Source organism: Drosophila bipectinata, chromosome 3R (genome assembly GCF_030179905.1).
Source record: "Drosophila bipectinata strain 14024-0381.07 chromosome 3R, DbipHiC1v2, whole genome shotgun sequence".
NCBI classification, from domain to species: Eukaryota; Metazoa; Arthropoda; class Insecta; order Diptera; family Drosophilidae; genus Drosophila; species Drosophila bipectinata.
The window spans coordinates 3,618,578-3,641,282 of NC_091739.1; the positions used below are offsets into that span (position 1 = coordinate 3,618,578).

A 22,705-nucleotide genomic window follows, 5' to 3' on the forward strand; every position below is an offset into this window, starting at 1 on the left:
ACAGAGGCAAATAGGCGAAACATTTCTACGAGTTCGTTGCCTAAGTCTTTCGTTTCTCAGTTTTTCTCCACCGCTGCCCGTTTGGCTGCGAGTGCATATTTTACGCGCTGCATTGTTGCAAACGGATCGGGCATTGAAATTAAGTTGTTTTGCATAAAAGCGCCATAAAAAGGCGCAGCAGTTACGGGAAGGCAGAGATAGAGACAGAGACAGCCGCAATTGTGATTAGAACGACACGACAGGCACGACATGCGACATATGAGACGCCGTTGTGCAGCAACTGTGGCATCAGTTCGGTGTCCTTTACATACATATATGGCCAGCAATTGCCGGTCGAAAATTGCCAGCTCAACACGAGCGACGTATGTCATCAAATGGCACTGCCATTAGCGAATCGCCAAAGAGATCCTCTCGAGCGTCGGTGGCAGCTTCCTGTGCCCAGCGGCCATTGGCCAGTAGGGAAATACTAGGCTCCGAAACCCATCGCAGCAGCAGCAGCAGCAACTATTATCAATTTAAGTTGGCTAATTGGTTTCAAATTTATGGACCTGTATTTGATATTTATGTCGTCTACCCAGGCTGTGTGCCCCGCAATTTTGCCCATCGTCTGCCCGGCTATAAGGCCTCAATCCAATCCGAAACAAGCCGATCCATGCCGATCCGATCCAACCGTCGCTGCCTTGGCATGCTGCAAACAACGTAATTGGCTTTCAATTTGCAGCAAATTGTTGCAACAGCCACGACAACGGCGCAAAGAGCAACAGAGAAACATATTTAGATTATAGACGGATAAAGTTTATGTACGTTCTGTTCTGGCCGGGCGGGTTTTTGGTTCGTTCGAGGTCTTATGCTCTTCTGGTCTTCTGGACGGTTGGCCTGCTTCCTCTTCCTCTTCCACCATAATTCCAATGAGTTATATGCCCATCATGTGCGCTCCATGGCCCTTCAAAGTTGAAAACGTATCGCGCGTTAATTAAAAAAACAGCAACAACACCAACAATCGAAACATGGCCGGCAAAGAGGTTGGCCAGCAAAAAAATAATGCATGAAAAAAGCGCCAAAAATTCCGCTAAAATTTCGCTCAGCCGCAACGGTTCAAAATGGACAGTGTTCAATAACTAAATAAAACACTTGAGCCATTTTACACAGAAAGAAAATATAGAGTTTATAATTTATTAACTTTAATCATTAAAGTTTAAAGGTAATACTGCGTTTTAGTTGGGAAATTTTGCCATGTAAACAGTGTTGATTTATTTCAAAAAAATTTAATTTAGTATTTTAGGAATTTCCCAAATTTTCAAAAGTTATTTATAGATATTTATAACATTAATAAAATAATTAAAGAGTTCCTTAAAACATTTCAATTAGTGTGATAGGAATATGAAAAGCTAAGCAGTTTCTACTTGTCTCAGAAAGTTTAAAAATGTTTAACTTGATGATCCTATTTTCCAAGAATTTTCTTTATATTTTTCTCTCAGTGCAGGAACGAATATAGGGGAACCAAAAGCAGCCACAATCAAGCGAAAATTCCTGGCATTTTCTGCTTCATTAACAACACACTTATACTCACACAGCTCACACAACTCGGCCATTTCGTTTTGTTCGAGTCGAGTTTACCGCTGACGAAATTTACGCACGTTAAGACCCCCCTTTGTCCTGCCCCTCTGAGCCTCCGCACAACCCGTATCCACTCCTTTGGGGCCTTGATCATCCGATGAGCTTAGTTTTGTGAGTCGGCGGCTCTGTCTCTTTTTGGTATTTTAATTAGAAACCGAACAACGCAAAATGCATTGCTCGCCGGTCGATTTCGCTTTCTTTCCTTTTGGCCTTCTGATCTGTTTCGGCCTCTATCCGCCTGTCTTGGCCACTGATTCAATGTGTTGTAGTGCCCAACTTGCATTTGGTTTTCACATTCAATTAGCGCATATTTCAAATGCGATCGCCGCAATCCCAGCCGAGCATATTTCGGCTCGTTCCCTACAGGAAATGCTGTCGTTGGAAGACCGAGTCCTTCTCCACTCTATGTATATCTCAAGAATTTTTAAGATTCGGAAAAAAACGCTCCTGTAAGATCATTATTATTAAATAAAGAAGCCCCTAAAAGTTTTTGAATTTTTTGATTAGCCATTTTAAGAGCTGAGCTGTTTAAGGAATATTTGTAGTTGTAAGAACTTAGTCATCCATGAATAGAAAACATTTTTCATAAATATGTTTATTTTATCTTTTACTATTTTTATTGATATTATTTTATTGCTGCTAAATCAAATATAAAATAATAAATAAATATTACTACACACGTAAGTATGATACAATACAAAATCTGTGGAGTCTTAACCGCATAAAAAGCTACCTAACTACAATACGATTTTAAGGTCTAGATTATTGCGTACAATTGCGAACAACTTTTAAAGTCTAACGTGTTGTGGCTGGGGCTCAGCTTAATTTTAGGATTCTATTTATAGACAAAATACAATAACGGTAACTGCTAATGTACAGTATTTACATCTTAACTTAATTATCTATAGAAAACGCGCCGAACATTAATGAGAACTATATACAACTTGTGCTAGCCAAAGAGTTTTTTATTATTATTATAATTAAAAAATTATTTCATCTTTTTTTAAGAATGTAAATGCGCGTCTGGGTTACACTAAATATCACACTGTGTAGGATGTTGCTTAGCGAAGAAAAGAGTTTCAAAATTACATTATCTAACTTAATTTAGATGAGATTCCGGCGACAGGAGAAGAGTTAACTTGGTTCAAATAAAACAGTGTGGTTGAAACAATTTCGAAATTCAAAAAATTCGATTGGGGAGCCTTCTCCTGCTTGGGAATCTCCTAAGTCTAACCCGATTTCTAGGCTAAATAACACTACTAATGCACTTGGAAGTTGCGCCCGTGCTGTGGCAATTGGAACTTTGAGCTGGCTATGGGCGGCTAGTTGGTGGCTGAGATCACGGCTAAACCATCACAGTGGTGGCTAGGACATCGGCGCCTTCATCCGCCGGCGGCGGCATAGACTTGCAGTTAATCGACCGCTTGCCAAAGTCCTTTCTGGGACTGTCCAGCGAACCAACCGTGTTCTTCCGCATGTCCGAGTTCTGGGTCTTGTGCAACAGAATCTGGGAGCTGCGTTTGTGGGCCTGCTTGAGACCCGTACTGGAGTCCAGCTCGCGCTCAAAGTCGCAGGGCGGGAAGAGGGGCTGTGAACGGTGCAGAGCGGAGCTACTCGCCGCCGAAGCAGCCAGCTCAGGTGCGGGATTCAGACTCAGTTCCATTCCTGTGGTAGCACGCAGAGAACTTGTACTGCCCTTGAGTGGATTCGTGTATCGACGAAGATTCTCCTCGTTTTGCAGATTATTCGATTTTTCCTCCTCGTGACGCAGTGCATCCAAGGACGGGGTCAGATTCATGCCCGAATTGCTGCGGTAGGCCATGCGTTGCTTCCAATAGAGGCTGATGAACACGGAGAAGCCCACCAGGACTATGAACACACCGCACAGGACTCCGATCAGTAGGCTGTGACCCGAACCATCGGCCACTCTAGCCGTTTCCAGTTTCACCTCCAGAATGGAGGTTAAAGCAGCCAACTTGGCGTGCTGCAGTTCCAGCTCCTTGCGACGCTGGATGCCATTCAGCTGCCGCGAGCTAAGGAGCTCCCCCAGCAGGCCTACGGCCATTGGTAACTGTGGGTCATTTAGTTTGCTAGAAGACTGGAATGAGATATGATAATTGTTTTTGGTTATTAAATTTACTTACTTTGAAACAGAAGGAATAATCAAAAGAAAGAACAAGTTCTTACCACAGTTAGTTCAACAGTGTCATTAGTTCCCGCCTTGAGATCGCACAGCACCATTAGCTGACCTGCCTCCTGGCCAGTGGGAAAAGCTGGTTGTTTCACCAATTGGGCAGCCAGGAGTACTCGAACCAGCGAGCACAGGCCCTCCACCGAAGCACCCCGCCCCACCCTCTCCAGATCCAGGAGAATCGTCAGGCGGGCGCAATTTTCGTTAACCGCCGCCTGATTGGGCCAACAGCTCGCCTTGGCCGGAAGATTGGGCGGGGCCACTCGACGAGATGGCTCCAAGGCCCGACAATCGCCACGAACATTGCAGGGTGGTGACAGGCAGGATTCACTTAAAGCTGGGACACAGACCTCATGTTGTTTGCAAACACCAGACAGATTTGAAGACTTCGATAGGGGATCCAACTTGTAGCAGTTGGGCAGTCCGCACCAGAGATTTGTGCACTTTGAAGTTCCGTTTTCGCAAATGCAGGCATTGCAATGATCATCGTCGTCGCTTCTTCCGGTCAGAGCAATATCCAGCCAGTTTTGGCTTTCGTTTAGAGCCGCATAAGGGGAAATCATGTTGGTAACGTTTAAACAGGCTGATTTTGGATCGGACATTACTGAAAGTGAGAAAGTCATATGTTAGTTTCAATTCCTAAAATTGAATTCGTATTTCACTTACAAATTTCACAGCGAAGGCCGTGACGACCGGGTGGGCAAATACAGCTGTAGCCCCCGATGCCATCGATGCAGGTGGCGCCTCCTTGGCAGGGTTGCGGCGAGCACTCGTTCACGTTGATGCGACAGTCCGGGCCGGAGAATCCCTGAGCGCAGACACATCGAAACCATCCTGTCCCAGACTCACAAGTACCACCGTTGTGGCAAGGCTGTCCGCGGCACTGGTCAATGGCCTCCGCGCAAAAGAGACCCGTCCAACCAGGGGCGCAGCGGCAGTGTGGTTGCAAGGCCTTGTCCGGGGCACCGGGCATGCAGGTTCCACCGTTCTGGCACTGGCCAGCATAACAGCCTGTGGCACGTTCTGAGCAGCGCTTGCCTAAAATAATCAAGAAAAATAAACCATTTAAATAAAAACATAAATGATTATTCCAATCCCAAAAGTAAACCAATTCAAAAGACTTGGGCAACAAACTTGCTAGTTATGTGGGACTATTTTTTTGATGGCAGAGAGAGGATTGCCATGACCGCTGTCTTGACTTGAACTAATTGAAAAGTAAAAGTGTGCTGACATAGATCGATGTGGCCATATCTGTATCTAAATTGTGGCCAAATCTATTTTCGCTTTTCTGTATCTGTATCTATAGCTGTATCTGTGACAAAAAAGCGAAACGCGTGAAATATGCAAATCGCAAATTAAAAACAAACATAAATCATGGTAAAGGTTCGGCTTAGCTGGGTTTACCCCCCTCGGTGCTGCCACATGTGGCAAATACGTTCGCCAGTGACTGAGACTAACGTGCAGATAGTTTTTTCTCCTTTTTTAAGCTTCGGCTCAGCCGCATTCGCTTCAATTTGAAGCCGTAATGACTGCCGACTTTCAATGTTCAAATAAATGCGACCGCCTCTATCGGCTGGAGTAGTTTTTTTTGTATGTCTGTATGTAGTTTCGCGGCTGTGTGAGAGCCTAGCGCTCTTAACGTGGCCAACACTCGTCCCGCGCCCATTTAAAGCCCCCAAGCGTTGATAATGCGCCAGTCTGGCAGTCGGCTTATAGCAGGTTTCTTTTTATATTTTGGTATTCCTTTACTAAAGAGTTGCACAGAATTCTTTACATGTTACAACAAAAATTAAAATAATATCAGTTTGAAATCTTTCTAATTATACTGCTTGCTTCTTTTAAAATTCCCTACTTGAAATATAATTTTCCCTAGGGTATTAAGCCTTCGGCTTTATTTTTCCTCGACAGTTTCTTGCACTTGTTGCAATGCCTCAGCGTTTAACGTTCACTTTGGCCGCCGCTTAAAGCGCACCCCATCTCTCAGCCCAGCTCGTCCCGTCTCAGTTCAGTTCAGCTCATCTCTTTCCGAATCAACTCACCTGTCCAGCCCGACATGCACTCGCAGGTAAAGTCGCCGTCGCCGTCAAGGCAAATTCCCCCATTTCGACAAGGATTCGGCGAGCATTCGTTGAGATCTGCGGAAAGTTAATGAGTTTGCCGTTTTGGAGTCGGATCGTGGTAACTTGGCACTGGGTCCTAGGCTCTATACTTACTGTGCTCGCAGAATGTGCCGGTGTGGCCCACATGGCACTTGCAGAAGGTGCCCACGTCGCTCATCTCGCAGCTGCCGTGCCCGCTGCAGGGCAATCCGCTCGGTGTCGTCATCGTTGTCGTAGTGGTTGTTCCTGTTTTTGTTGCCTCACTATCAGAAGTTGTTGTTGTCGCCGCTGTCGCCAGGCTGACATTAGCGAAGCAGCCCTCTGTTGGATTGGGGAGACATGATTAGGCTTATTATAGCGGGATACACAGTGGGAAATATAACTATTGATTGAGTCCTTAGTGGATTACAAGACATTAAGAACGAAAATCCCAGTCCATGTTTCTAAATGCAATTCAAAGTTTATCTGGATTAAAGCTTAATTATTCATTGAAAAATTTTGAAAATAATCTATTTCTCTTGTAAATCTTTTCAAATTTTTAAAAGTGCAAGCCAGTGGATTCTTACATACAAAAAAAAAAAAACAAAAAAAATCTGGTAGACTGCGATTGATGAGCTTAATGATGTCTTCATCGGACAGAGATCGGTTCCCATGACTTCTCGGAGGTCTGGGCTAATTCTACTCACCGTTGCAAGGCGGCTGCGAGCAGAGGGGACGCAGTTGCTCGCAGTGTTTGCCGGCTCGATCTGGTGGGCAGTGGCAGTAGTAGCTGCCGGGCGTATTGAGACAGTGGCCCTGGAGGCAGGGCGACGATGCGCAATGGTCCTTGGCCTCCTCGCACAGGGAACCGAAGTAGCCCAGAGGACAAATGCAGTTGAACTTGCCCACCATGTCCACACATTCCCCGCCATTCCGGCAGGGTGAGGTGGCGCACTCGTCGATGTCTATCTCGCAGTCCCGACCCGTGTAGCCGGGCGCGCAGGCGCACCTGTAGTCGTTGACCAGGTCGATGCAACTGGCTCCGTTCCGGCACTGGCCCATGCAGTCGTCCAAGTTCTCAGCGCAGGTGGGTCCGCCCCAGCCCTCCAGGCAAATGCAGGAGAAGGACCCTGGGAGATTGCGGCACTCTTGGGCGTTGATGCAGGGTCCGATAGCGGAAGCGGATGCTACGGATGATGCGGAGGACACCACGGCACTTGTCAGGGCGGCCAGGAGTTCGGAGCTGGTCAGGTTGCTGCCAATGATGGCAGTGGCCGTGGTGGTCAGCAGGGAGTTGGCCTGGAGGCCGGGGGCGTGGGGAGCCTCGCACTCGTTGACGTCCTCCTGGCAGATGTCGCCGCGCCACTCGGGCGGGCACTCGCAGCGGAAGCCTCCGATTAGGTCGACGCAAGTGCCACCATGTTCGCAGGGACCTCCGGCGCACTCGTCGATGTCTGGTTAAGGAGAGCAGAGGGAAGAGAATCTGGTTTAAAAGCCATTCGCTGATTATGATTAAAAATAGTCTGAGAATGGAAAAAAAATTCCAGTCCTTAATATATTATTTATTTTTAAGAATGTTTTCTTTGACCCTTTTTTTCTCAGTGATGGTGTTGATTTGGCTCTTGAGCTCTCGAGCGGCAAGAGCCCGGGCAGGTGGCTCTTGGCCAGAGCCAAAGTCATTGAACCGAGTTGCCTGTTCGGGTATTGATAGCTTAAGTCTGCGTGCCTGGCTTATCGGTTGCCTGAAATCGGCAAGAGACGATGCTTCCCTCATTTTTTCCCTCCACATCTTCGGAAGCACGCAACTTATTTGTTGGTTTTTATGAAGAGATGATAAGAAATGCAGGCTAACCCCTTGGGTCGCCATTAGTCAGAAATGAGGTCAAGTTGCATGGGGGGAAATATTTTTGATAGTTGTGAAATGTTATCGAGATGTATGCATTACGGCCAAATCGAAAGCCCCTTAATTGGTAAGAGATTTCCGTACAAGGCGTTCTGATTATAATAATAAAATTCGTTCATCGCCGCTTACTTCGTGGCTGGGAATGGCAACTCAATTAGCTTACGGCTTATTGCATTGGCTGGCCCATAGTTTCTGGTGAATGTGGCGGTGTTGGTCGTGCTCCAATTGAAATGCAAAACCGAAGCCAACCGAATTTGCCGGACCACCGTGGCCACAACAAAGATCATAATAAAGCCAGCGGCACCAACAACAGCCTGTGCGTGCTACGTTTCATTTCATTTCATTATATTTCGCTACAGTCAAATGCGTGTGTGCTCAATTGCATGATCGAGCGGCAAGCAAACGGCCAGAAAACAAAACAACCGGCCAGCAGTAACCAGTAACCAACTTGGGTAACTTGGCCATAAGCCGAGCTGTGGCTAATCGCGTGCTGCAGAATAAAATTAAATCAAAACTCACTTATTTCGCATGTCGGTCCCGTCCATCCATTCGCACAGCCGCAGGTAAACTCAGCGGCTGGAGGCGGCAACTGAGAGCTGGAGAACATCGAGATGGGTCTCGATATATCCATAGAACCGGACCCGGCGTCCGGCCCGGAGCCTGAGGTGGAGTTTTTGCCGTTCAGGGAGAGCATCACTTCACGCAGGTGGGCCAACTCGCGCGAGGGAATCGCTCTACCAATCGAGCCCATGCCCCTCATCCCCCTCATGCGATACACTGGCGGCCGTGTTGTGTTCATGGGCTGCAGAAAAGTCAAAGAAAATAAAAGGGCATTTAGTTTTTTATAATCTATACAATATTTTCAAGAGCTCCAAGTCTGGATGGGGGCAATATTAAATTATTTTATGGGTCTGCGATAATGGCATAAATCGCGGTCTTGGCTTACCTTGAGTGTGCATGTGCCGCCGTTGCGGCAAGGCTGTGTGGCACAGGGGTGCTCCACGATCTCGCACTGCGCGCCGGAGAGACCCTCGGCGCATGTACAGCGGTATTGGTCCGGTGCGGTGTTCTCGCAGGTGCCGCCGTGCTTGCAGGGTTCATGGGTGCCACAGTAATTTAAATCTGTCCAGGGCGAAGCGAAGCTATGAAATATATGCGTATAGCCGATGTGCAGCATCGATGTTATCGATGATGCTCCCCATTCCCATTTACGTTCCCAGTTTCCCATTCCCACTTTTATGTTTCCACTCCGATTTCCATTTCACAGGTAATCAGAGGTAGGTCACTTACCTTGGTCGCACAGTATGCCGCCCCAGTTCGTGTCGCAGACGCACTTCCAGGCGCTGCCGTTGCAGGAACCGTGCTTGCAACCGGGATAGACCATGCACTCGTTGCACAACGGGCCCCGCCAGCCAGGTCGGCATCTGGAATGGCAAAATGGGTGATGAGTTTCGGTCTAAAAGTGCTGTTTACTGATTGAAAAATGGAGCATGTCGGACGACCCCCCATAAAAGGTTAGGTGCAGTTGAAGGATTCTCAAGCGAAGATTCCCCCTTAAAAGCAGATGAGCTTGGGACCCCATATAAGCAAGACTGATTACAAAATTAAGCATAGCTTCATGGATTGATTTACATGTAATTTTTTTAAAGAATTGCACAGATGTTTTCCCATTGTTGCTAAATTAAGCTTAATTTTAGCGATAAATTAGGTTGGTTACTTAATAGGGCAAGGAAACCTTCCAAAGTGTTTATTGAATAAAGACTTCTTGAGGTAACCCCTGATTTTCCACCATTATTAATCTTGCCAAAAATGAAGACCACTTATTCTTTACAATTCAATTTTGGCCTGGGAACGCATTTAACTTGGGCCAACCACCGAATTGGGTCACTTTGAACTTTGGCCTTGATGCTTCAAATGCTAAAGTGGCAACAGGGCAGGAGGCACTTCTGCAATTGCTGTTCCTGGACCAGCTCTAACTATTGAAGTGGTTTCTGTTGCCATTGGTGGCGGTGTTGCGATTTTATCGCAGCAACACGCCAAAGTGCAGCGGGATCAAAGTTAGCCATAGCCGGGCTATGGGCCATCGGGCATCGAGCTCCGAGTTATCGCCTGGCGAGGTGCTAAGTCTACAAGCTCCGGGCATGACGTGGCCAGAGATAGTCGACATCGCAGTGTTCGATGTCGGTAATTTATGATTTCATTAAAACGGCAGCCTGGTTGTTATCTGTAAACGAATCTGCGGCAAGCTGCTCCGCGCCGCGCCGCGCCATCCTGCCCGATCTGCAACCAGACTGCAAATGGAGCAAGCAACGTGCAAACAGCAAAAGTAATTTTTCTTCTGGCTTATAATTGTTCCGACGGAGCGGAAATCTCTTGGCCGTGGTTTTGATGTTTTCTAGGCCACACTAATTATTGCTATTTAGAACCAGGACGAGCGGCGATGGGCGGGAGATGGACGGGAGATGAAGGTGGCCTGACGAGTGCATCATGATGCAGTCGAGAAATGCAATCATGGCCGCCGGCTCACGTATTCTGTGTTACGCTGCAACATTAACAACGGCAATAGCAACAGCAACAGGCAACAGCCAACAACCAACAGCGGGGCAACAACAATTGCCTCAACTGCAACTGCAACAGGAACAACCGAAGCACAAACGTTTTTTCGTGCTGAGGCTGGTCTTTGGTTTGTGGCATCTCTTGCTGTGCCACTCGCTCCATGTTGCCAACGTCTGTGCATGACCATTTCGAAAGGGGCGGGGACCGGCCCATGGAAGAAATTGCTGGATGCCGAGCGGTGGGCCAGATGGCCAGGCTTTTTAGCTTTTTAGCCCGAATCAGCATTTGGCCATCGTGCGGGCGTTTGATTAGCCCGTTCTCTCTCGCCAGTTCTGTAGTTCGGGCCACGGGAATCGTATTGGCTCTGGCTCTTGATTGCAGATTATATGGCTAGTTACAACTTTATAGCGCTCGGGTTATCTCCCAAATGGCCAGTTACCGAGTGCGAACAATTTAATAAGGAATGCAGTCTAGCGATTGATTGGTGACCTCAGTGATTAGATCGGAACACTGGAGTCTAGCGGATGGTAAAAGTGGTTCTTTCCTGGCTATAAACTTTAAAGGAGTAATACAAAAAACTCTTACCCTTACCCTTAATGTCATTCATTACTTTATTTACCAGCCAATGACTGATTGCCAATTCTCTGTGAGAGAAACGCTGTCCACAATTTCACACATTCAGCCTCGAAAAAGATCAACAAAAACCAGGCATTGGCAACAAAAACTACAGCCCCATGTGAGCCATGAGTATAGAACCCATTTCTCTGCCACTGATCGCATAAAAAGAAAACTACTCTTGGCCATTATAACTGTGCGAGTGTGAGAGCTGGAGATCCGCCGGTTCGGGGCCAGGGCCATTAAGCGCCCCGAAGTGGCCGAGAGCCCGACGGCATGCAAAAAGTGTCATAATCACATCGTTAAATGGGGTGGTGGCCCCGGTCTAGGCCGGGGTCGCCCGGGGGTATAATTACAAAATCACAAAAAATATAAAACTTATACGGCTACTTACTCGCATTCGCCGGGACGGTCGCACTTGCCGTGGACGGGATCGCAGCCGGTCTTGCAGATGGCCTCCTCACAGTTGACGCCCTGCCAGCCATTGAGGCAGAGCTTCTGACCCTCGGAGCCGCAGGCGTAGTGACCGAACTGATCGTCCCGCGACCGGCAGAAGGTCGTGCAGGTCGTGTTGTAGTAGGTAACGGCGCATTGCACCCGGACACGGTAGGTGATCCGCGCATTGCGACCGATGTGGTCCAGTGTCTTCCACTCCGGCGACGGCAGTATCACGCCCGAGTATGATGTTTCCTCAATTAACCTCTCCGAATCTGCATTGTGGATTGGATGCGAGCGTGGCATGACAATTGTTGTGGATGTCGTCGACGTTATTCGTAGTCGTATTCGTATTCGTTGTATTCGTCGTTGTTGGTGGCATCAACGTTGGCGTTCCAATAGTTTGGGAGTTGCGGGTTTGAAAAGAAATGGAGGTGGGGGTGAAGAATTTAGTCGGATGTTGGCACCATTTCAGGCTCTTGTTGGTGACACTTGGAAAAAACTAGGTTCCTATAGTGTAACTTTTTTTTAAAATAGTTTTTAAAGGACTTTATGAACAACAATTTATATTTATTTATAGAACTCGTTTAAGAGTTTGCTTGAAAGCAATAGGTAACATCCTTTAATATATGTACTTTTTTCCAAGTGCATCCTCCAGAGACTCCATTTGCTAATTAAGCCAAATGCCTTGCTGGCTTAACAATAACGAGCAGCGTGCACTACAGGCAACATGCAACTTGCAACTTGGGACAAGCACAAGCCTCCAATTGCCACCGCACTTACCTGGATAGGATGTGTTGTACATATCCAACGCCTGCAGTATCAACGTAAACGACTTCTGTAATTGAACGTTGCGAAAAAGGAGGAAACTTAGCATTAGTTTGGGGCTTTCAAGTTTGACTCTTCGGGCTGACGCTAATGGACAGTTTAATCTCAAGCTCCATGCAAATGAAGACAACGAAGCGGCGGGCACAGCCAAACACAACAAAAAGCACCAGAAACACCAACAAGCAAACAAACAAACAAGGCGATCAGACAACAAACAAAGCAAAGCTAAACACTTTAATTTCACGCAGGAGAGGCGGACTTTCTAAACAGACTCTGGCCATGTCCGTGTCTCTGTCCATGGCATTGCAATTGGCCTAAACAAAATGCGAAACGGCAACAAAGACCCACTTCTCCTCTTGTTTTAAATGCTCTGCTCCAGTGGGGTATAATAAATTCGGAAAGATGCCTGCCAGACATATCAGTTACCTCTTCGAAAGGGTATGCGAAGATTAGCCTTGATTTCCCCAGCAGATTGACTTTGTTTATTTATTTATTTTTTAGTTTCATCCTACTCGGCCTGGCCCTATAAAAAATTGAAGATTCGCTGTTTGTTGTAATCGCCGAGAAGATTTCTCGTTGGGCAGAAAGCAATTAAACGACGACGTCGTCTGGTGGCCGCCGCTGGATGCCAGGAAATGCTCATTTAGCAGTGGGAGGTAGCCCCAAGACGATCAGGAACCAAGGGGCTTTGCGAGGGGATTCCCATGTAATTGCCTTGGCGACGCGACACTAAATCAGTCCAGAGCAGACATTGGCTAATTGCAGTCGGACATCAACAACTTGACACACTTTGCAAATCCATCTCCCCAATTGACAACACGGACTCAAGTTTCCATTCGAATCTCTCCACCCCGTACTTCTCGTCATATGGGTGTCGGATCGGTTCAGTTCCGGGCTCGAGCTAAAATCATATTCTCTATGTCTGTCGCTTTTCGATCTGCCATGTGCCAGCGGAAGTGTATCAATTAAAAATGGCGGGGAATATGGTTTTGGATTTCATTGAAAAATTCAAATTTGTAAAGAGTCGAAATGGCAGACAGACACGAGCCAATGGAGGAAGGTCTGGACTAGATTTCCAAATAAGTACATAAGCATAATGCATTGAAAATAAATGTAAAAATCGTACTATATTTATTTTTATTTTCGCTGTCAAGTACCATTTAATGAGACAAATGGCAGCCACTGATACGAGAACGTCCGAGCAATGGACTCTTCTCAATGGAAGCTAAAGAAAACGTCGTTTAAGCCCTGGCCATATTTTTTTTTATTTGTGGGGGCAGCAAAATAGATCAAAAGCCCACAAAGCTTAAAAAACACGCATTTTATTTGGGCAGTCATTCATTGATCTTGAGCAAAAAAAAAGGTTGAAAAAAAGTGGAACAGGTCCATCTGTCTGGGGCCGAAGAGGCACCACAAATTCCACTCGAGATCGCTCAATGGCTGCGCACGCGCACTCCAGATCTTCAAAACAAATGTGGAAAATATTGTCAAGTGAAATTCGTTGGTTGTTAGTGGTTTTCCAACAGCTCGAATGTTGGTTGTTGGGGCCCTATGTGAAATTAAAGTTGGTGTTTGACAGATACATCGAAGGCCCGCTGTTACCGCTGTTGAGGCTGTTGCCGCTCTTGCCGTGTTGTGATTTTTATGATGTATGTGCGCTTGAGCTCAAGTATTTCCGAAGTCATGTTTGTAAGACTTAACATGCCATTCACTCAATCAGCAGCAGTCGAAGAAGAAGTCATTCAATAAAAAGTGGGACAATTGTGGCCATATCGGCAGCCAACACTCTTTTTTTTGCATTTGATTTTTTTCGTTTTTTGAGTTTATTTTTTTGAAGATTTTCTTGAGGCTTTGTGAAAGGCTTCTTGAGGGTGCCTGGCTGACTGACTGCCTAACTGCCTGAACCGACTGAGCAAATATTACGCCGGCAGTATGCAGAATTTGCCAGGTTTCGTTTCGGCACCCAGTCCCCTTCCCCATCCCCACTGCCGTTCCCAGTCCAAGTCGCAGTCACTGAGTCAGTCACATGTGCTCAGCTCGGAGCTCGGTTTGGGCCAAAAGGAAAAGCACACTGGCAAAGTTAAAGCAAAAGATTAAAGCGAAACCAAAGCGAAGCGTAACGTATCGCCATCGCCATCGCCATCGGCCGAGCGACAAGCGCGACAAGGTAATGTTCCCACGAAACAGGTTGTCCGCACTTCAGGCCACGACTTGGACTCGGAGTCAGATTCGGCTGTCGGGGATGCGGAAGGGGGGTGAGCCGGTGGCAGGGGCAGCCGCTGGGACAGGGTAACCAAGAACAGGCATCGAGGCTGGTGGAGACCCAGAGCCCAAGACCAAGAGCAAGACCCGGCTCTGACGCATGCTTGCTCCCCTTCGGCCACCCGACCCGCCACACCCCGGCCACAGGGAGACCTGCCTAATGTAAGCGGCGGCGCATGCGCATGCCAACGTCGGCGTCGACGGCATCTGCGACTGCGATTTTTAATTCTACCATACTGCACTTAAAAGTTTTATTTGTTAAAATTAGTTTAATATACATTAAAACTTGAGGCAAACAGGGTTTAATTTTTTTTTAAATAATTAGAAATATTATTTTATACTTCGAATCAATTTTAAAATTTTATCTTCGCATTTAAGCTCTCATTTTCCGAGTGTTTAAATACGACTGCTTCGTTTGAATTAGTTGGCCACTGGCCTGTTCAAGGCGTGTAATTGGTAACCAAGTTAGCTTCAAAAACCAGCAGCAACAACAACCAGAACAACACCCGTACATAACACAACACAACAAATGGCAAAAAAAAAAAATTAAAATTAAAAAAAAATTCTTTAATTCTGCGACTACACCCAGTCAAGTTACATTTTTACCTTAACCGAGTTAGGAGCGGACCTGGCCACGTTTATTTTATTTGATGTTTTTGTGATTCTCAGACTGGCTGTGTGCTGTTTTATTCCTTCCCAGTTTTGGCAGTCATAAGCCCGCATTATGCTCACTTAATTAACCGAAAGCCGCTTAGGAGGTGCCCCGAAAAAATAAAACGAATAAAACATGAAACTCAATTTTTAATTGCTTTTTCGGCTACTGCCGCGGCGGCAGAATCCCCACACAGGCCCAGACCAAGAAGGCCTCTTGGTCGGAATGACTAAGCCGCTTTTGGTGTTAGTCGGGGTTTTTGGAATTTTCACGCCCGATGATTTAGGGTTCTTCGTACTCTACAAGTCGAGCAGCCCACGCTGGAATTTGGCCACACAATATGGGGAAACGAAACGAGAGCGCTGCAACGCTTTGGAAACCCCCCGATAGACTATGCCCTCTTTATATATAGAAATATATACTTCGTAGGGTCTTATCAATGCGGCACGAGTACGGCTCATTCACATTTCTGTTGCCGGCTCGACCTTATCGCCTCCTCTGCACTTTCCAAGCGGAACCGTCAGTTCGCTTCCCCATCTAAGCTTTAAAAAAATATAATAAAACCGCAAGTGGATACAACAGAAGTGAGAGCTGAAGACCAACCCGTGCCAAAAGCGTGCTTCTTATTTAGTGGAGGGAACAGTTTCATTATAAGCCCGGTTAGTTGTTAGTTGTTGTGGGAAATGCACTTACCGTCCATCGAAACGTAAAGGGCAGAACAATGGCTCCCACGCCCGGATCACTCAGCACAAAGCTCGACCCGCCGAGTATCTTGGTGGTGGAGTTGCCAAATGAGCAGCCCGTGGATATGCTGGCACCCTGCTCCGTGGTCTGGTATTCCTTCAGGCACAACCGGAAGGCGGTTGTGCATGGAGAGCAGCCTGCCAAAAAAATTACCAAATTTTAGCACGAGTTTGATAAACGCTTATGTATTTATGTATTATAAAATATATAGACAGAGTCTTTCAAATGATAAGAATATTTAAGAAATAGATTTGAAGAATGCAGAGTAACAAATTCCAGAAGCCCTGATAGGCGAAAGCCTTGACCGCCTATGTTTTTTTTTTTATGGGGCAAGATAAGAAGCGGACTTTAAGACTAAGAAGCGGACTTTGAGAAGCTTTGGATTAATAACTTTCTTGAACTTACCCATCGTTTTGGTGGCTCTCAGCTCCGATGGCATGCCACAGCAATAGCCATTGAGCAGATGGCTGTTGGTATTTGAGATTTCTAATATTTCCAGCTCGAAGTTACCAGCTGCGGATATCTGTTAAACAGAAAGCAAAACAAAATTATCGATCTGGCGTAGTACTATGGTCATAGTTGAAAACAAGCGAACAAATCCCAAATCGTCTAAATCAATCATGGCCCATAACGAAGGCCCAAGCGATTCCCAAACTGATTCCCTTCCAAGACACATTCCTCCTCCTGCCCCTAGCCGAGTCCCAAGCCGAATAATATGCTCAACACTTTATGGATCTGATCCGCGCGGAGATGCCCAGCTCGTTCGCCGGTTGTAAAAGCTAATAAGCCACCTAGGGCGCTCTGATTGGACTGCGGTAGAGGTTTTAATTAAAAACAAAAAAACCAGTGGATAGATCGATACAAGAGAAGAAAATCAGAAGAAATATGCCAGACTCAGAGGGAGAAACATAGGGTTTGGTAGGCAAATGAATGGAGCGCCGGACGCGACTGCCGACTTGATAAATCTAACAGCAAATGAAACACGAAAATAATGAGAAAATATTTTCCCCACAAAGCCAGCTTAACTGTACAGCAGATTGGAGTGGCTATATTTTCGGTGGTGCTAACGCTGGTGGTGGTGGTTCGGGTCAGTTTGTATAATTTAGAATGCCTTTGTCTGCCAGCTGGAGACGGGAGGAGTAAGGAAATCGAATGGGTATTCGGGGGCCCATAGATCTGGATATCTGGCGATCTGACGGTCTGTACCCAGAAGTGGCCGCAAATCATGCGCCTATCGATTGGGGCATTTGCCATAAAATTAATAACGCATTAGATCGCCGGCCTTTTCTCTTCCGAATGGCCCACTGATAAATGGGCGCATAAAGTTTAGCCATTCTGCAAAAAATCGCTTATCATAATTTAGCCAGAGAGCAGGGACGCATCCATGCCACAAAGTGGTAGTAGCCTCTTGCAGCATCTTGGCCATCAAGTTTGTATTTTAAAGGTTCATTACCGCTGCGAGAAGAGTGGTCCTCTTCGCGGAAAATATGCTAATGAAAACTCTTAGGCCGCGATTCCCGACTTCTGCTTTTATGGTTTCATATTTCAGCAAATTTATTGTCATTGGCTCTGGTAGCTGGCAGTGTTGATAAGTTTATTAGAAATAAATTGCAATTTAGCCTCTGGGCCAGGCTAACGGCACTAGCCAGTTAGCCAGTTTAGCCGGAGCCTGCACCTGCAGTTCGGCAAAAAATATCTAAAAAAACAAAACTCCAAGTCGAAGCCACATGCATTGTTGATCATGCCATAGATCAATCAAATGCATCGCCCCGCGGTCTCCGTACCCCAAACTGTGGCAGTCTGTGGCAGTCTCTGTTCGGGCAGCTCTTAGCGTTTTCTTGTGATTTCCTTTTGTTTAGCCGGGACTTCAAACTGATTGGATTCTTGATCGAGAGAACCGGTTGGGGTTGTCGGTTCGGACCTGCTTACTATTTATTTATCACATTTCTTCTCCGAACTCCGATGCGCCTCATTCATGAGGAGCAAGTGCAGCTGGCTCGGCCGGGCATCCGCTAATATTCCGGGCAAACTTTGACGTAATCAATTCGATTAGATAAACCCGATGAAATGCTTAAGGAAATTAGTATCGCGGCGCCACAAGTAAACGGGGGCCTCCCGAACCTAATGAAGCCGACACACGAACTTAATGTGAAATTAAATTTTAATTAAGCCCGCAATCGAAACAAAACGTGGCCATAAATGTTTTCTGCAGCTCAACGTGGGAGCTCGTTTTGCCAACTCATTTCGATCCGGCCTGGAGTCTGGCCTGAAGCCTTTCGGCTTTGGGCTTTATGCATATTTCGCAGTCAGTTTAATACGCAGCTTATGATCAATAAATGTCAGCTCAAATGAGAGAAACCTTTCTTGTTTAAAGTATAATTTTCGTTTTCGGACTGATCCTTGCGGGCCGAAATAACTGGGTTAATTTAAAGTGACGTGGGCTCATGTGAACCGCGGCGATATGATCTGGAAGTTTTCCCTGGAAGTCGGCCATAAATCGCCGCTACTAAATATTTAGCTTTGATTCACTTCATTAACAACTAAATAGTTGCAGCCGGAGGGGCATCCGTTCCTGTTGCTGCCGCCGGCGACTTTTATCGCCTCGCTTACCCTAAATCAATGCAATCCCCCTGCTCCCCCAGATAAATGTGTGTAATCAATTTGATTACCCCAACTCGGACTCGGACTCGGACGCGGTCTTGGACTCTCGAATTCCTCTCGGATTCTAATGTCCGACTCTGTTTGGTTCTCGACCCGGCGTATTAATCAAATTGTTGTTTGTGGTTATGTGCCCAAAAGAAAAAAAAACGAAAAATCTTTCGGCCTCTGCAGCAACGATTAATTTTTATGTATTTTTGAACCGTTGGCTGCCGTTGGCCGTGTGGAAGCCTCTCTAACTTTGGCTCTTTGCCTGTTTAATTGCCGCTCGGGGCATCTCCGCTGGCATTTCAATACATGTTTAGGCACTTTGTGTAACACTTTATGACGGGCTACACCCCGAAAACCCCAGACCACGGACGGATACAGTCAGCCGACTACCGTTGTGGGAACCATTCGAGTAGAGATGGTTTTGAAAGATAGCCCCGGCCCTCTAATCGGGTGGATCACTTTCCAAAAACGGGGTCCTCGCATCCTCCAAGTCGGACGTTTTCTTCTCAATATAACTTTATTTAAATACCAGTTAAATGATTGAAACTTTGAGACTATATTGTGGCCAAGTGCGGCTGTGAAGTGGCTGGTGAATTGATGGCCTTTTGGTATGCCAATAAAATAAGAAAAGCCATTACGTGGCTTTCTGTTTAACAACTCAATTTTCTGAAGAAAAACTATTCTACTCGAGTTACAATGTGGTTTTTATGAGTTAAAGGATTATAGAGTCCTGGTATTGAGTTTTTAAGTCCAGCCGTATAGTTCCCATTAAAGTAAACTTTTATGGAAGCGATGCTGATAAATCACTCAAAAATAACCCCGAATCATCATTATTTACCTACGTCCCCCATCAAAACTTTGCCCTCAGCTATTGCCAATTCACATGGGTTGAATCAACTTTGAGACACACTACACCCGCATGTATCTGGATCTGGGGCTTTTTTCGATTATTGCCTTTAGGTTTGTTCGGTTTGTTCTGTTTTTGGGCTTTTGGTTTTTGCATGTCGAGCTGACTTACCTTATGGACTAACAGTATTAAAATTAAAGCAATTAAGTTGCAGGCAGACTTTAATGATCGACAATCGCTGATCGGCGATGGCAGGGCCGAGAGTTCCCGGTGCCTTGGCCTCTGCCTTTTTGTCGCCATTGTCTTTTTGGACATTCTCAGGCTGTCTGATGTTGCTGGTGATGATGCTGCCGATGTTGCTGTCGTTTGTCCAGACGATGTTGATGTTGATGTTGATTTTCGCCGAAAATGTTTTCTAAACATTTTGTACATTCTGTGGGCGTTTGTGAGCGTGATGCTGGTCGGAATTTCGTGGCGATCTTGATGTTTATTTGTGTTTTTGTTTTTGGGATTCACTTTGGGGCTAGAACAACCACAATTCCTATTAGATAGCGACGCCTAATTAGCCCATATATGCAGATTTTTAGCTCTTGTCTAATTTTCAATACACTATTTGAGAAACTTTTTATCCTCCGTTGTTCGAGGGGCACTGGAGACTATGGCGATTCTGTATCATTTTCTTTCCTGTGAGTCGGCCGTTTGTTTTTGTTTTGTTAATGTTGTTATCACAAATTATTATTATAATGGATTTTTATGTGTATGGGCCTGGCATGTACACATACTCGTTTGTTTTCTTCACTTTTTAGCACTTCCACACTAGATACGCGATGTTTGTTGCCGTTGTTGATGTTGCTGTAACAATTGTCGAACGAAATGGAATTGAAACGAGTTGCAAAGTGCTTGTGGAAAATCTATTTCAATGCATCATCAACGCTAATTGACACGCAGTTGCTGCATCAGAAGTAGCATCAGCAGCAGAAGCAACAAGTGCCACCACCAGCCGCAGCAACATTTACTTTTTTCCGTTTTTATTTCATTTTGTTTTACCAGGGCAACCGCAAGAGCAGCAAAAGCGGCAACGTGCACCAAATGCAAATGCAATTCAATTTATGTTAATTTAACGCTGTTGCTGATGTTGCCGTTGATGTTGCTGTTGCAGTTGCCATTGGTTTTGGCTGTTGCTGGTGCCATGGAGCCAGCCGTGTCTTTGGCCACAAAACAATTTGCATCTTGTGCGCATATTAATTTACAGATATTTTCACTCTTGCCCACATTACTCATTCTTCCTGCCACCCTGCCACCCGGCGGAGTAGCCTTTAACCCCCCCGCCCATCTGCCATCCTCCGGCATCGAGCGGATGGTGGCCGGGTGTTAATTGTCCATTTAATTAAGTAATTTGCTTGGGGGCCTCCTCCCAGCTTTTGCACGAAACGGAAGTCGTTGACTTTGAATCGAAACCCAGATGCTGCCGCTGATGTTGCTGCTCTGGCTCTTGCTGCCGCTGCTGCAAGGCATGACCGGAAGTGGCTTTTGCAAGTGGATGATGCACTTGCTCACTCCGTCCTCCCCCGAACTTTCACCCAAATGCAGCACTTTTTACAATTTGCGGAATGATGAATGAATTGTGGGCACATTCAAATCCATAAAAACTATGGAATGCCCTATCTTTGGTTTTTAGTCAGTCTTATCAGGGTGTTGGGGTTTTCTAGGCCTCCCAAGAATGCTATAAGTTTTTTGATTAAACGGGCAAGTATTTGAGGGAAATCTTGAATGGAACGCTTGGATTGCAAGCCATACATTATCTTAGGGGTACCATATGGTAAATAAATGGTTGTGAGGCAGAGCATGGAGACTTTACCCCGCACTTTCTAGGGATGTGGGGCTTTTCCCATGATCGTGCCACCCTATCCAGAAGCTATTCCCTCTTCCTTATTTATTATTCTTTCACTAGGCACAGAAAAAAATTATATTTTTTTAATAAAACTTGTCAGATTTTGATAGGAATACTAAAAAAATCGTCAAGTATCACTCGTTATTCTTCCATCATCTAACCAAAAAAATATTATATTCTTATAGTTTTGAAGTCTCAAAATTTTTTTTCAAGTGACTATTATTATTTGTATTATCATTGTGGATTATGGGCTAGTTTTCATTTATTTTCTTTCATTCTTTCACTTTGCATGTTTCAATTCCATTTCGTAGCATGTGTTTTTTAATGTCCCTGGCGTGAGTATGTGTGCGTTATCGATGGAGCGCACTGTGGCGACACTAGGCGCGAGTGTGTGGGGCGGCGACTCTTCTTCGTTCGGTCGGTTGGTGGGTGAATTCGCACATTGTTTGCACTTTTACTTTTCGACTTTGATTAAACACAATTTTTTACGGCATTGTATTTTGATATATACTTAGTATTATTGTATTTAATTGAAAGGTATTTCCGTTTTCTTTTGCTCACACGATGATTTGTGGCTTAATCACATAGCAACAATCGCACACTCACTGGCACACTCAGTCACACACAAAGAAAGATACACACAGTGAGAAAAATGTCGGATGATTGTTGATCTTTTCATTTGCTGCCTTTTCCGACATTCACACATTCAGTTGATTGCTCTTCATCATTTGTTGTAATCAGCAAGCAATTTGATTCGATTGCGGCACATTTAACACTTTCACAATTGCCCGGCGATCGTTCGAGGGGGGATCGGTGATCGGGGATCGGTTGGAATAATATATCCGATCATCAATAGGTGTAATCCAGATTCGGGAAATTGGAAATTTACCGTTGCAGAAATTGGCTCATCACCGCTCGAAGCACGGCGCTCAACTAATGGCCAGACCGAATCCTGCGGCGCTTTCAGCCCTCGAGCAGCATCCCAAACGAGCAGGGGCGGAGCAAGTCACGAGAGCGAAAGAGTGCTGTGCTACCAAAAGTGGTAGAAGAGAGTGTCTGTGGTGCTGTTGTGACTCGAAACCACCAAAACCGAAACGGAGACCGAAACCGAGTAACCACCGCTCTAAAGTGGTTGGACTTCCGTGCGCTTCAGGCCTCGACTTGAGACTGATTGCCGCTGGCCATTTCGTTTCATCGCTCGGACTTGGAGGCAAATCCAAAACATAGGAACCACAGATCGTAGCTTCCAGCTCGAAAACTTGTTCGAGAGACTATATCGCCAGAGACGGAAAGAGAACTGGAGACCCTGGGGCACTATTCTCTCTTCGGAGCGAACCGGTTTGCTCTTTGCTGAGTGCTCTTTAGCCAGGCGCTGATTGGTCGTGCGCTATAGCCGGCTATAGCCTCCGGGCCCGGAATCGGATCGGAATCGGAATC

The 22,705-nt window shown here is 45.9% G+C and overlaps 1 protein-coding gene across 1 annotated transcript; it reads right to left on the reverse strand.

The window, feature by feature from the left end:
- Positions 1-2,207: 2,207 nt before the first annotated feature.
- Ser (protein serrate) lies at positions 2,208-22,443 on the reverse strand. Its single transcript, XM_017245643.3, has 15 exons — positions 22,158-22,443; positions 19,549-20,229; positions 16,287-16,404; positions 15,831-16,018; positions 12,179-12,233; positions 11,355-11,670; positions 9,080-9,213; positions 8,736-8,911; positions 8,309-8,591; positions 6,594-7,340; positions 6,022-6,228; positions 5,848-5,943; positions 4,475-4,846; positions 3,805-4,412; positions 2,208-3,715 (listed from the first exon to the last, which is right to left on the reverse strand). Exons 2-15 carry the CDS (start codon positions 19,807-19,809, stop codon positions 2,963-2,965), a joined length of 4,314 nt encoding a protein of 1,437 aa, XP_017101132.2. The 5' UTR covers positions 19,810-20,229; positions 22,158-22,443; the 3' UTR covers positions 2,208-2,962.
- Between the last annotated feature and the right edge of the window lie 262 nt (positions 22,444-22,705).